This window comes from Macaca nemestrina, chromosome 20 (assembly GCF_043159975.1).
Source record: "Macaca nemestrina isolate mMacNem1 chromosome 20, mMacNem.hap1, whole genome shotgun sequence".
Taxonomy (NCBI): domain Eukaryota; kingdom Metazoa; phylum Chordata; class Mammalia; order Primates; family Cercopithecidae; genus Macaca; species Macaca nemestrina.
The window spans coordinates 15,039,437-15,053,816 of record NC_092144.1 but is presented as its reverse complement, the minus strand read 5'-3'; the positions used below and the strand labels follow the sequence as shown (position 1 = coordinate 15,053,816).

Genomic DNA, 14,380 nt, shown 5'->3' with positions numbered 1-14,380 from the left:
TATTCATAATAGCGAAAGAGTGGAAGCGACCCAAATGTCTAATAATGGATGGATGGATAAACAAAATACGGTGTATCTATCCAATGGAATATCGTTTGGCTGTAAAAAGGAACGCAGTACTGAAACTGTAACATAGATACTAACACTGTAACATAGATACTAATGCTGTAACATAGATACTAACACTGTAACATAGATACTAATGCTGTAACATAGATACTAATGTTGTAACATGGATACTAATGCTGTAACATAGATACTAATACTGTAACATAGATACTAATGCTGTAACATGGATACTAATGCTGTAACATAGATACTAATACTGTAACATAGATACTAATGCTGCAACATAGATGAACTTTGAAAACATGATGCCGAGTGAAAGAAGCCAGTCAAAATAGTATGTGATTCCATTTATATAAAATGTTCAGAACAGGCAAATCCATAAAGACAGAAAGAGAAAACAGATCTGTGGTTGTCTAAGTCTGGGTGGAAGCAGGCAATGGGGAGTGACTGTTAATGGGCATGGCGTTTATTTTACAAATAATGAAAATGTTCTAAAATGAATTGTTGCCATGGTTGCACAATTCTGTGACCATACTGAAAAAGCATTGAATTGTACACTTTACATGGATGAATTTTTGGCTGTGAATTATATCGGAATAAAGAATTTTTTTTTTTTTTTTTGAGACAGAGTCTCACTCTGTTACCCAGGCTGCAGTGCAGTGACGCAATCTTGGCTCACTGCAACCTCTGCCTTCCAGATTCAAGCGATTCTCGTGCCTCAGCCTCACGAGCTGCTGGGATTACAGGCTCCCGCCACCACACAGGCTAATTTTCGGGGTTTTTTTTATTTGTTTGTTCTTGGTTTTTTGTTTTGTTTTGTTTTGTTTTTTGAGACGGAGTCTCGCTCTGTCGCCCAGGTTGGAGTGCAGTGGTGCGATCTCGGCTCACTGCAAGCTCCGCCTCCCAGGTTCAAGCCATTCTCCTGCCTCAGCCTCCCGAGTAGCTGGGACTACAGGCGCCTGCCACCATGCCCAGCTAATTTTTTTGTATTTTTTAGTAGAGACGGGGTTTCACCATGTTAGCCAGGATGGTCTCGATCTCCTGACCTTGTGATCTGCCTGCCTCGGCCTCCCAAAGTGCTGGGATTACAGGCGTGAGCCACCGCGCCAGGCCAATTTTTGTATTTTTAGTAGAGACCGGGTTTCGCCATGTTGGCCAGGCTGGTCTTTGACTCCTACCCTCAAGTGAGCCACTGGCCTCCGCCTCTCAAAGTGCTAGGATTACAGGCATGAGCCACTGTGCCCCAGCCAAGATTTTTTTTTTTTTTAAGATGGGGTCTCACTATGTTCGCCAGGCTGATCCCAACTCCTAGGCTCAAGCAATTCTCCCACCTAGGCCTCCTAAAGTGCTGAGATTACAGACGTGAGCCACCGTGCCAGGCTTGAATATATATATTTTTTACAAAACAGAATTTCAGATGTTTTTAAATCAATAAACCAAATACTTACATCTGAGAAAAAAGAAAAAAAAAAAAAAAAAAAAGACTGGTTTGAGTAGCTGAGCTCAGTGGCTCATGTCTGTAATCCCAGCACATTGGGAGGCTGAGGCAGAAGATCGCTTGAGTCCAGGAGTCTGGGGACAGCCTAGGCAACACAGTGTGACCCCAATTCTACAAAAAGTAAAATAAATTAGCTGGGCATGCTTGCACCAGCGTGTAGTCCCAGATACTTGGGAGGCTGAGGCAGGAGGATCACTTGAGCCTAGGAGGTTGAGGCTGCAGTGAGTTATGATCACACCGTAGCACTCTAGCCTAGATGACAGTGAGACTCCGTCTCAAAAAAAAAAGAGACTGGCTTGAGCCCAGCTTCGTATATACCACTTGTATTTGGTGAGAAGTTGGATTGTGCACCTAATTTTATGGCTTTATGAAGAGAACACACCTAGTCCAGGATGAACATGTTGGATTGTGTCCTTACTGGGGCTCAGCAGCGAGTGAAGACTTATTGTCTCAGTGAAGAACAGTGATTTCTCACCCTAACATATGAAACATTTCCACTGTGAATCCCCTATTGTGTCCTGCAAGTTCTTATGCAGCATCTTCATTTTCCAGTCTCTCAGAGCACCACGGGGTCTGTTGGATTTGGAGAAATAAAAATAAAATCCTAAGGCCCCCAATCAACTGAGCAGCCATCCTCTTGAACACAGAAACCCCAGAGAAATCTTAAAAACTGAGTTCCCAGCTATGATGGGAGGGGAGTTCGACTATGCCTCAGTATGTCCTTTCCTGATTAATCTTTAACCAGAATTCTCTCCAGTCCTATCTCCTTTGAGACTGGAATCTTTCCATCCTTTGCAGGAGCTAAAGCCTCCCTGGGCAGAGAGGTAGCAGTGAGCCCTTGTGTGCTGGAGGAAGAGGTGGAGGCTGCAGATTCCGGAACGCCCCCTGAAGCCCCGCCTGGCCTCTCCAGACGCAGAGGACAGCCCTTCCAGGGTGGTTTCCTGGGGAGACCCATGGGAATGACCTGCTGGGAAGGCCACTGCAGGCATAAAGCTCACAGCACCAGTTCAAGGCTCCTACGCTTGCCTGCAGGTACCCTCTGAAAGCACCTTAAAAGGGGCCTTTTTCTGCGTTTTCCTTAAGACCACTTGATTGAAGGCAGCCCCAGGTGGAGGGGAACCAAGAGGATATGGGTACAAGGGCAGAGTCAGAGAGTTGTGGATGGAGCTGCCCAGCCTGCAGGTGGGGTGCAGAACTGGGGAGACGGGGAAAAGAGAGAGATCTCAGCCTTAGGTGGCTGCCTGGGGTGGTTTTTTCCCACGCAAAGCGCCTGGCTTTTCAGCCAGCCCAGGTGCCCGTTGCAGCTTATAGGTCAGCGGTCCTCAACTGAATGTGATTCTGGCCCCCAGGAGACATTTGGTCATGCCCAGAGATACTCCGGTTGTCAGGACTTGTGGGGAGGGGGGGATTTTCCTACTAGCATCTAAGGGATTGAGGTAAAGGCGCCGCTAAATGGCAGACAATGCACAGGACAGCTCCCACTACAAAAAATGATCCGGTCCCAAATGTCACGAGTGCTGAGATTGAGAAACCCTGTGCTAGGTGTATTTTGTCTCCACTGTTGTGTCCTTGCTAACCTAGTTGCAAGAGGTAGGATGGAGCTGGATGCATTCCAGTGCTGTGAGATATTTGCTCTGCACCTGTGTGTGAGCCATCCGCAGTGATACCAGAGTAGGCAGAATTCCGTCCACCTGTCAGAGGAGACGGGGGACCCCAGCCTCGAGAACTGTGGCTGCTCCAGCAAGCAGGAGGCAGGATGGTGGACCGTAGGGGTGAGGCAGGAGCTTCCGCAGAGGGGGAAGGTTGGATCAGACTCTTGGTTGGATCAGACACTGTGTTGTGTCATTGCCAGGAATGCTAAGGTCCCTGCTAGGGTTGGAGACCATGAGTCTAGAATGGGGTCAGTGAGTGACATCTGGTACAGAATGATACAAACAAACCAGCTCTGAAGACCAGTATCATCATCAGTCAATGACAATGACTTTTACAAGGTGGACTCTCACAGTTCTCTGGTTACTCCTGTTTTTCACTTGGGGAGAGGAGCCTCAGAGCTGCAAAGTCCTTTCTCCAAAGACACACAGTGAGAGCTGGGGTTTCCACCCTGGGTCTGATGTCTCTGCAACTTGTAAGCATTTCAGAAATTTCTCTCTGGAAGCCAGAGTGGAGTGCGTGCAGAGGACAGGAGATGAGGAGGAGGATGGGGCAGCGGCCCAGGAGAGGGGATGGAGAGGAGCGGAGCAGATGGAGAAGTGCTTAGTAGGAGAGAGGATGCCCGGCAATGGGAGGGATGGGGAAGGAAGGTGGCTGATGCTGGGGGATGGTTTCTGGGTAGGGCTGCTACGTGGTCAGAAGACTTTCCTTCCATGTCATAAGTGTGGTCTTTTCATGTGGAATACGTCATCCTCACTCCAGTAAAGTTCCTCACTGTCTGGGTGATTCTCTGTTGTCCAAGAGCCAGACTGACTCCTCCTGTGTGGCAGGGAGTCGGGGGCAGATACTTGGGGACAATGTCCTAGTGAGACTACTATGGGATGTAATGATGGATGGGCCCATCCAGAACCAAGGATTTCAGAAACTCTTGTAGCAATGTGGCTCACATTATTCATAAAAACATTTCTGTTTTCTTTTATGGTAGAATTCAGGTGCAGAGGTTTGAGTCCATGATATTTCCAGTTTGCGGCTTTTGATTGACATTGGTTTGTGCAAGATCCTTTTCTTATTTCATTTGTTTACCCCCTTTCTTTCACTGTTTCCATTCTTTTCTTGACAGGCATTTTCACATACGTAATATGCACCTTTTGATTTGTATATGTTCTTGTAAGATACACATTGCTTTCTATCTGCATATATTTCTTATGTGACTTTTTTAAAATGGTAAATTAATGGACTTAATTTTATTAGAGGAGTTTTAAATTTATAGAAATATTGATCAGAAAGTATAGAGAGTTCTCATATATGCCTCACCCCTGCATGTGGGGACCTCTCTCCTATTGTTGACATCTTGTATTCCTCCAGCACCTGTGCTACAATTGATGTGCCAATATTGACACATTATTAACCAAGTCCTACAGTGGTATCTCCTATTGTTGACATCTTGCATTCCTGTAGCATCTGTTACAATTGATGAACCAACACTGACACATTCTTAACCAAGTTCTAGAGTAGTTTTTCCTTTTGTTGACATCTTGCATTCCTGTGGTACCGTGTGTTCCAATTGATGAACCAATATTGATGCATTATTATTAACTAAATTCCATAGTTTACATTAAGTTATACTCTTCGCATTGTATATATGGATTTTGACAAATCACATGGATTCATTATTACTATATTAGTCAGAGTAGTTTCATGTAGATGTATTTTTAATGTGACCACATGGAATTATGTTAGAGAGTTCATCCTGTTTTGTGTTTTATTCACTCAATATTATTTTAAAGGTTCACTTACATTACTCTGTGTGCATCTAACTCCTGCCAAAAGCTCTATATCCTTTTGCCTCTATATCTATTGTTTGCCTCTATATCCTTTTACCTGCCTTCTCTCCAATTAGGGACAAGCAGGCTTATCCAACACCCCCACTAAATTAACTGCTGCAGGGAACATTCTCTTACATGTCCCACTGTAAACAGGTTTCAGAAGTCAAGATAGATACACAGTAGCAAGTTTGCTGGTATACAGAGCATGACTCCCATTAAAGATTTTAATTTCCACCATTCTACATGCCCACTAATAGATATTTCTTTTAATATTATTATTATTTGAGATAGAGTCTCCCTCTGTCACCAGCGGGCTGGAGTGCTATGGTGCGATCTCAACTCACTGCAGCTTCCACCTCCTGGGTTCAAGCAATTCTCATGCCTCAGCCTCCAGAGTAGCTGGGATTACAGACGTTCACCACCACACCTGGCTAATATTTGTATTTTTGGTAGAGACGGGGTTTTGCCATGTTGGCCAGGTTTGTCTCAAACTCCTGGCCTCAAGTGATCCTCCTGCCTCAGCCTCCCAAAGTGCTGGGGTTGTAGGCATGAGCCACCATGCCCAGCCCATAGTGCATACGTATTTCTTTCTCCTCATAGTCCAACAAACACAAGACATTTTATAATTTGGGGAACTGCAGGGGTATACAGTGAAATTCCACTGCTCTTTTTCATTTTCCCCTTTCCTCTATTCTGTTCTTCTTTTCTTCCTTTTGGTTTCCTTTTTTTTTTTTTTTTTTTTTTTGAACATCCGTTCATTTGTCTGAGTAACTCCTGTGCATCATCTTCTCACATCTTTTGCTCATTTTTGCATTAAGGTACCTACTTCTTCTTGATATAACCGGTTTCTTGTTTGTTCTAGATATTATTCCCTTGTCAGTCTTTAAGAAATTCCCCACACAACATGAATGTGCTCCTGTCAGTTTTAGACAATGCAAATATCTTTTCCCCATTTCCCATCTACCTGTTAACTTCATCCCAGAAATCCTTTGTTGAATGGAAGTCCTCAATGTTGGTTTTTTGTCACGTTTTAAAAATCATATTAATGATTGTGCTTTGGAAATGTTGTTTAGGAAGTCTTTCCTCAAGCCTAGATCACAAAGTTATTCTCCTATACTTTCTTCTATTAAATTTATACTTTGATATTTGGTATTTGTTTTTTGAATCCAGCTGGATTCCTCCTTTGTATGTGCTGTTAGGCAGAAATTCAGATTTACTTACTTTGCTTCATAAAATGAGCAGTTTTCTCACTACAATGGGTGAACAATCTACCTTTTCTTCTTGATTTGTGCTAGTACATTTATCATGTACTATATTAGGTTTTGAATAATGCAGGGTTATTTTCTGAGATTTCCAATGAACTTGCTCAGATCTATGTCTGTTCCACGTTTCATAATTTTAAAAATGACTATGACTCTATTGTGTGTCTCAGCATGTGGGAGGGAACAGCTCTTCTCTTGATTCCATTTTTATAATATTAGTATGGTTTTGTGCTAACATTTATGTATTGTATGTATGTATTTATTTGAGACAGAGTCTTACTCTGTCACCCAGGTTGGAGTGCAGTGGTGCCACCTCCACTGATTGCAACCTCCACCTCCCGGGTTCAAGTGATTGTCCTGCCTTAACCTCCTGAGTAGCTGGGATTACAGGCGCCCAACACTATACCCGGCTAATTTTTGTATTTTCAGTAGTGATGGGGTGTCGTCATGTTGGCCAGGCTGGTCTCGAACTCCTGGCCTCAAGCAGTACATCCTCATCAACCTCCCAAAGTGCTGGGATTACAGGTGTAAGCCATCACACCAGCCTGACATTTATTTTTCTGAAGGAATTTTCAAATAGTTTTTATCACATATATGGTTGATTCACTGGAACTGTAAACACAATTGTATTAAAGTTACTATTTGAGTATGAATTGACATCATTAGCACATCAAGCCATCCCACCCAAGACTAAACTGCTCCCCATATCTTCAGATAATCTTCTACATGTTTATTAGTATGGATTTAAGATTTCTCTTTGAAGGTATGGGATGTTTTGGGTTAATTCCTAGATATTTTATAGTAGAATTTTTCAAAGTATGATATGAGGACCTCTGCAGGGTGGTCCCTGAAGTCTTAATTTTACTAATTATATGTGAGAATATATTTTCATCATATGCCTCAACTAAGACATCATATTGCCACAGACTGAATAAAGAAGCATATGTGAGCATCAAGCTCTTTCCCGCCAAGCTGGCACATACGATGTTTTTCCTAAAATGTCGAACAAGGCTACTCATCACATGGAATGCTTTTTTCTTAATGTGGTTATTTGCCTGAAAATGTTACTTATATTTGTAAGCATTAAAGAAACAGGAAAGAAACACAAAACATGGCTTGGTGGTTAAAGACAGGTTTACATCTAGATAAAACCTGAGAAGGACTTCTGGCCAATTTCAGTCAGGAGCACTTTCTCTTACAGACTAAGAGTTTATATTGGTTTTAGGGTGAGGGACTTATTACAAGCTTGGAATGTTCTGTGTGGGGGAGAAGTTTTATGGCAGGATTGGAATGTCTCTGGGAGGAGGGGAGGTTATCTTGGGGCTGACATCTTTCTGGCCGGGTGGGGGTTTTTTGAGGCTGGCATCTTCCCAGCCGGAGGAGGCTTATCTAGGGGCTGGCGTGTCTCTGATTGGGGAGGAGTTCGGAATATTTCTGGCTGGAGATGTTATTTGTGGTTTATGGTTGTACTGACCTTAGCCATTAGCTTGACACCCTTTGGATTTAGGTGAATTTTAGAATGAGGGGCTTGTCCAAGATAGTGATGCTCCTGCTCTGTCAATATTACCATGCAATAGGTTTATTATTGCTCTTTTAAATGTACTAGTAACTCATATTTTAAATAATTTTCAATTTTCATTTCCAATATGGTAAAAATTGATCTAAACCACATAAACAAAAGCCCTTTAGAGTGCTCAGCAGTTTGGGGGTGTAAAGGAATCTTGAGACATGTTTCTTTATATTTTTCTTTATATTTCATGCATTTGAAATTTTGCTTAGGAAGCCTTTCCTCATGCCTAGATTACAAAGGTATTATCCTACACTTTCTTCTACTAAATGTAAAGATAATGGCAAAGACTGCAATTACTTTTGCACCAACCTAATAGTTTGTGTTGCTGTTGGGAATGTTCTTTCTTTGTATTCAACTTATATTTATTGGATGTGATACTAGGAGGATTACCAGGATTTTTGCCAGCTGACCTTGCCTTCTGCATTACTGGGCTCTGTTATTGTTCTAATAGATGATGTCATCATTCTTTTATCTTTTTCTAGGTAGATGATCTCATCTCATCCCTTCCAGTCCTTAGATACCTTATTTCTTTTTCTTGCCTTATACCATCACTCATGACTTTCAGCTCCATGTTAAAGAACAGCAGAGTTAGTGAGTATCCTTTGCTTTTTCTTGATCCTAAAATAATGCATTAAAAAGTTTCTTCATTTAGTATAGTATTTGCTAATTTTGTGCTATATATTCTATATGTAGCTAAGAAAGTCTCCTTGAGTTTTGTGTTGTGAAGTGTTCTTTAAAAATCATAAATAGGAGTAGAGTTTAAGAAAAATGTATTTATGCCGTGACTTAAATAATGATAATTTTTAAAAAATCAATTCCTATGATAAATCATATGATAGGTTTTCTGATGTTAGTCATCCTTGTCATTTACTAAATAAACCAATACCACTTTATTATGGTAAGCCATTTTTAATACACCGTTACATTTGACTAGGTTATGGTTTTATTCTGGAATTTAAAATCTGCATGGAGAGATGAAGTAGGCCTATAATTGTCTCTTTTTTCGGCAAACATTCTTACCTGATTTTAGACCAAGATTGCATTAACCTGATGAGATGTGCTGGTCAGATTTCCTAACACTTGTCTATGATTTTGAAGCTTATGTATAAGATACTAACCAACTATTTCTTAGCAGTTTAATAATAATTACTACACTTTAACAAAACCCACTGGGGCAAAGATTTTAGAGAGAGACGATCTTTGGCTACCATTTAGATTTCTTTAAAGCCTATTTGAGCATACAGGCCCCCCATTTTTCTTGAACCAGTTTTAGAATTTTATATTTTTCTAAGTGTTTGGTCATTTCATCTACAACCCAAATTTATTATTTTTTAAAGGCTTTTATTAATTTAAAAATATCCATATTTACCATTTTTAATTTTGGATTTTGTTATTGGCACCTTCTCCTTGTTTCTCTCTATCCTTTCAATGTTTTCTAATGCTTGATTTTGGTTTTATTAAGCATGAACTTTTCTTAAGGAAGTTTCTTGATAAATCTACTTAGTGCTGTATATTTCCATCAAAGTACTATTTTAGGTTAAAATGTTGACACTCAATATTTGAATTATCATTTAATTCTAAAAATTTCTTAAATTTATAATTTACTGTTGAACTTAAAGATTATTCAATTATATAGTTAGCTTCCAAACATATGAGATTTGAAAAGCTATTTCTTCTCTATTAATTTTTAATGTTAATGCATTATAATCTATACAACATTTATACTTTGGAATTAAAGAATTTTTTATATCTTAATGAAATGTCCATTTTTACAAAGTACCTGTGTGCTTGAAAAAATATTTACTATCTGTTTCGTGAAGAGTCTAATATATATGATAGCTAATATCTGAATATTATTAATTGCATTGAAATTAATAATAAATTCCATTTCTGAACTCTGTTAAAATTTCTAACTATAATATCTATCTCTCTGTCATTGATTTAGTTATTTATATCTATCTCACTGAAGTTGTGTTGACTATTTATTACTTAATATTTCAGGATACATAGTAATGTAGACTTATTATATTTATGCTGGTGGCTGTAATGTTCTTTTAAATGGTATAAATATTATTCTCTGTCCTTTAGTGTGTGTAATTTAAAAATTTTAGCATGCATCAAGAAACCATACATTTTTCTCCATAGACAAAGTAACCAGATTGCACTTAAAAAAAATAATTAGCTGGGCATGGTGACTCATGCCTATAATCCCAGCACTTTGGGAGGCTGAGATAGGAAGATCACTTGAGGCCAGGAGTTCGAAACTAGTTTGGGCAACAATGTGAGGCCCTGTCTCTAAAAATTTTTTAATTAGACAGTTGACGTGGCACACACCTGTAGTCTCAGTTATTTAGGAGGCTGAGGCAGAGGATTGCTTGAGCCCAGGAGTTCCAGGATGCAGTGAGTCATGATCCTACTCTAAGCTGGGGAACAGAGTGAGACCTGTCTCTAAAATAATTGGTAATTAGATCAATAATAATGCCTTAATATTACTCATACCTAATCATTCATTCATACTATAATCAAAATGTTCTCTATTGCCTTAAAAATACTTACAGCTGGTTATGTAAATCAATATTCAACTAGTCTCCTATGTTGCATTCAGTGGTTATGTCCTCGAATTTCTCTTGTCCTTTGAATGAGCCTTTATCAATGAGACCAGACCAATTGTTCTGTGGAATTATCCTTCTGAATTTTTCTGAAAGCTTCTTCATGGTGTAATTTAGCTTATTCCTCCATCTTCTGTACAATGATTATCCTTTTTGGCTAGTGGGCATCTTTTCAATCTAGAACCTCCAGGCTTTTAATATTACCCCATTACTTAGTGGAAGTTTCATTTCACACTGGTACAAGGTGTTTAAGGCTTTTTTCTGTGTCCAGACCACAGATCAGCCATGTCTCAAGGAACTCTGGTTCCCTGGAGTGGCATATGGTATTAGAGACATTGTGATCATTGTTTCCATAAATTCCGCCTTTTATTATTATTAAGATTGCAACCTCAGCTTTCATTTGGTGCATATTTGTCTGACAGGTATGTATCCAGCCTTTTCTTTCAAATTTTCTATTCAGATTTTTTAGAATGGCAAATATACAATTTGAGATAGGATGGCATAAATGAGTATCAATAAATCAGTATTAAAATAAAGGTAATTGAGTTAAATAAGCAACTAAAAGATAAAGACTCTCAGGAAAAAAACTTTTAAACCCCAAGATCAAAATATATGTTTTCTAGAACTGGCACATTATCAAGAGACTCTGACCCTGATCATCTATGCCTGTCTCTAATGGCTCCAAGTATTGAACCTTTCCTTTATGTCAGTCGGTGTTAATAGAAACCCAATTAGTAGCCAAAATCTGACATGATCATCTAATATATTGATCTCATCTGATCTTTGTCACATTGCTGAATGTTAAGAACTATTATTGTTTACTCCATTTTACAGATGAGGAAAGTGAGACCCAGAAAATTCTGCCAGTTGTTGAATAGCACAGAGCTGCTGAGTTGCCATTTGGTCTGTGCTAGAGTCTGTGTTTTAACCACTGTCATTTAATTTTGTTTCTAATCTCACCAGATGCAGTATCCATGCCTGGTCAGAACTACAGCACCATGTCTGAATTTATCCTCTTTGGCTTCTCAGCCTTCCCCCAGCAGCTCCTGCCTGTCTTGTTCCTGCTGTACCTCCTGATGTTCCTGTTCACATTGCTGGGCAACCTTCTCATCATGGCCACAATCTGGATTGAACACAGACTCCACACACCCATGTACCTCTTCTTGTGTGCCCTCTCCAACTCTGAGATTCTGTTCACTGTTGCCATCACCCCTCGCATGCTGGCTGATCTGCTCTCCACCCATCGTTCCATCACCTTTGTGTCTTGTGCCGGTCAGATGTTCTTCTCCTTCATGTTTGGCTTCACTCACTCCTTCCTTCTCATGGCCATGGGCTATGATCGCTATGTGGCCATCTGCCACCCACTGCGTTACAATGTGCTCATGAGCCCCCATGACTGTGCCCATCTTGTGGCCTGGACCTGGGCTGGTGGCTCAGTCATGGGGATGATGGTGACAATGATAGTTTTTCACCTCACTTTCTGTGGGTCTAACGTGATCCACCATTTTGCCTGTCATGTGCTTTCCCTCTTGAAGTTGGCCTGTGGGAACAAGACATCATCTGTCATGATGGGTGTGATGCTGGTGTGTGTCACAGCCCTGAAAGGCTGTTTATTCCTCATCATCCTCTCCTATGTCTTCATTATGGCTGCCACCTTGAGGATTCCCTCTGCTGAGGGCCGGCAGAAGACTTTCTCCACATGTGTATCCCACCTCACTGTGGTGGTCGTGCACTATAGTTTTGCCTCCCTTATCTACCTCAAGCCCAAGGGCCTCCATTCTATGTACAGTGACACCTTGATGGCCACCACCTATACTGTCTTCACCCCCTTCCTTAGCCCAATCATTTTCAGCTTAAGGAACAAGAAGCTGAAGAATGCCATAAATAAAAACTTTCACAGAAAATTCTGTCTTCTAAGCTCCTGCGTGCCAATTTGGTGGTGATAAAATATAATAGAAGAGCTGAAGATAATGTCTGTCTCCATAGGACTGTTGTAAGGGTTCAGGTATGTGAAAATATCTATTTGATACATACTAGCTATTGTTTCTTATACCTTTTTGCTTAGCCTCAAGTGATCACAATCTCTTGTTTATGAGCCATTGTGATGAACTTTATCCTATTATCTGTGCCTAGAAATGTGTTTTCTATCTATGGACAGGTGAAGATCATCACATTGATGTGTCTGGGCACTTATGAACGTGATTCTTCTTGAATGGACAGGCAAAAAAGATTTTATTTTCCCCTAGTGTAAGAAAAAGTAAGAATAACATGATAGTCATAAATGCCACCAAGCATTAAGCTTTTTCAATGTATCGGCACTGTGTCCAGTGTTTTATAAATATTATCCTTTTAATTAGAAGAAATGTACAAAGGAAAATAAACTACTTCCCTCAGAGAAACTGGTTCTTATATAAAGTTCCTCACTGTCTTTGGGAGAGATATACCCTAAGTTTGGGTGTGGATATTAATATGTGGAGTTGAGTGAAGGATGTCAGAATGCAAAAGTAGAGAGAGACCAAGAAGGAGAAAGAGAGAGAGATACAGAGACAGAGATAGAAGACAGAGAGAGATACAGAGACATAGACAGAATAAAGAGAGAGAGAGGAAGACAGAGAGAAAGCAGGTGTCAAGTAAAAAGTGAGTTCTTTAAATTTTTTTTATCTGTACAGGAAATGTAATAACTAAGAATTTGGAGCAAAATCTGGCAAAGGGAGGAAGAGAGAAAAAAGGAGGTTGGTAATAGGGCTTAATATATCTTAATAATAGGTCTGTAATATGTCCTGATAAGATAGCCTCATCTCTCCTCCAAGCATTTTTGACACAGTTGCTCTGCAATGTCAATGGGTCATTCTAGGATATGTACTCCCTTGCCTCCAATGGATGCATCATTTTTTTGGTTTTCTGGTTATAGCCATTGGTTCCACTAACTGAGGAATGAATATTATTTTTACAGTGTGAATTCTCTTCTAATGCTACTCATAGTGCCCTCGCCTGTGCTTCCTGCTGGTGCTGGAATGTGGTCAACACTGAAAGAGATTTCATTCTAGAAAAGTAGAGATCATGGACTCGCAAGGTCAAAAGGTGACATGGTTGGAAGAAGTTTTAACCTATGTTTATGCTATAAAATTCCAAACAAAAAAAACACTATCTTTTGCCTTATCCTGCATACTCTAGACAACACTTGCATGTGTGCTTATCATCAATGAAGCACCATGGCAACCAGGAGCTTATTCAAGGAGCACAAATATCAGAATTTTTGCCTATGAGTTCCAAGACAGTCTTTAAAGTCATGGTAGAAAAAAACTATCTCGAAAGGCAACATGCTTTATTAGCCAGACTTTCTCAGAGAGAAGGTAATAATGGCCACATTTATTAAGCATCCAATGTGCACCAGGCACAGTTCCGAGTTCCTCAAACTTTGTCTTCAGAACAACCCTGAGGTAGGTTGTTGCCCGCATTATATGTTGGAGGAAACTGAAGTGCATAGAGGGGAATTAACTGGCTCAAGTCACACAGCAAATGTGAGACTTCAGCACCACAGTCTGGCTCCAGATCCCATATGTTTGGGATGGTGTTTTGTTTCCAATCATCTGGCTTTGAATCTCAAGGGTCAAAAGGGAAGGTCCTGACCCCAAGACGGGTGAGTGATAGGAATGAAGGAGGAATCTAGAGGTGAAAGGGTGAGGACGTGCCCAACATCTGACACTTGTGGAGTGCCTGGCACATAACAGAAGAGAGTAGGGGGAGGATTCAGGTAGTACCTGATGGACGGGCTGCCTGGGCAGAGTCAGATGGCTCAAAAGAGGAAAAAATGGAGCTGCCTGAAGTTAGGGAAAGGGGGTCAGAAAAGTGATCAACTGGAAAGGGGAGACGTAGGGTGGGAGGTTGGCAAGAAA

General features: G+C 40.5%; 1 protein-coding gene across 1 annotated transcript; it reads left to right on the top strand.

Moving 5' to 3' along the window:
* The first annotated feature begins 11,458 nt into the window (after positions 1-11,458).
* LOC105486795 (olfactory receptor 10H3-like) lies at positions 11,459-12,483 on the top strand. Its single transcript, XM_011749848.2, has one exon. It carries the CDS (start codon positions 11,459-11,461, stop codon positions 12,425-12,427), a length of 969 nt encoding a protein of 322 aa, XP_011748150.2. The 3' UTR covers positions 12,428-12,483.
* Positions 12,484-14,380: the final 1,897 nt, after the last annotated feature.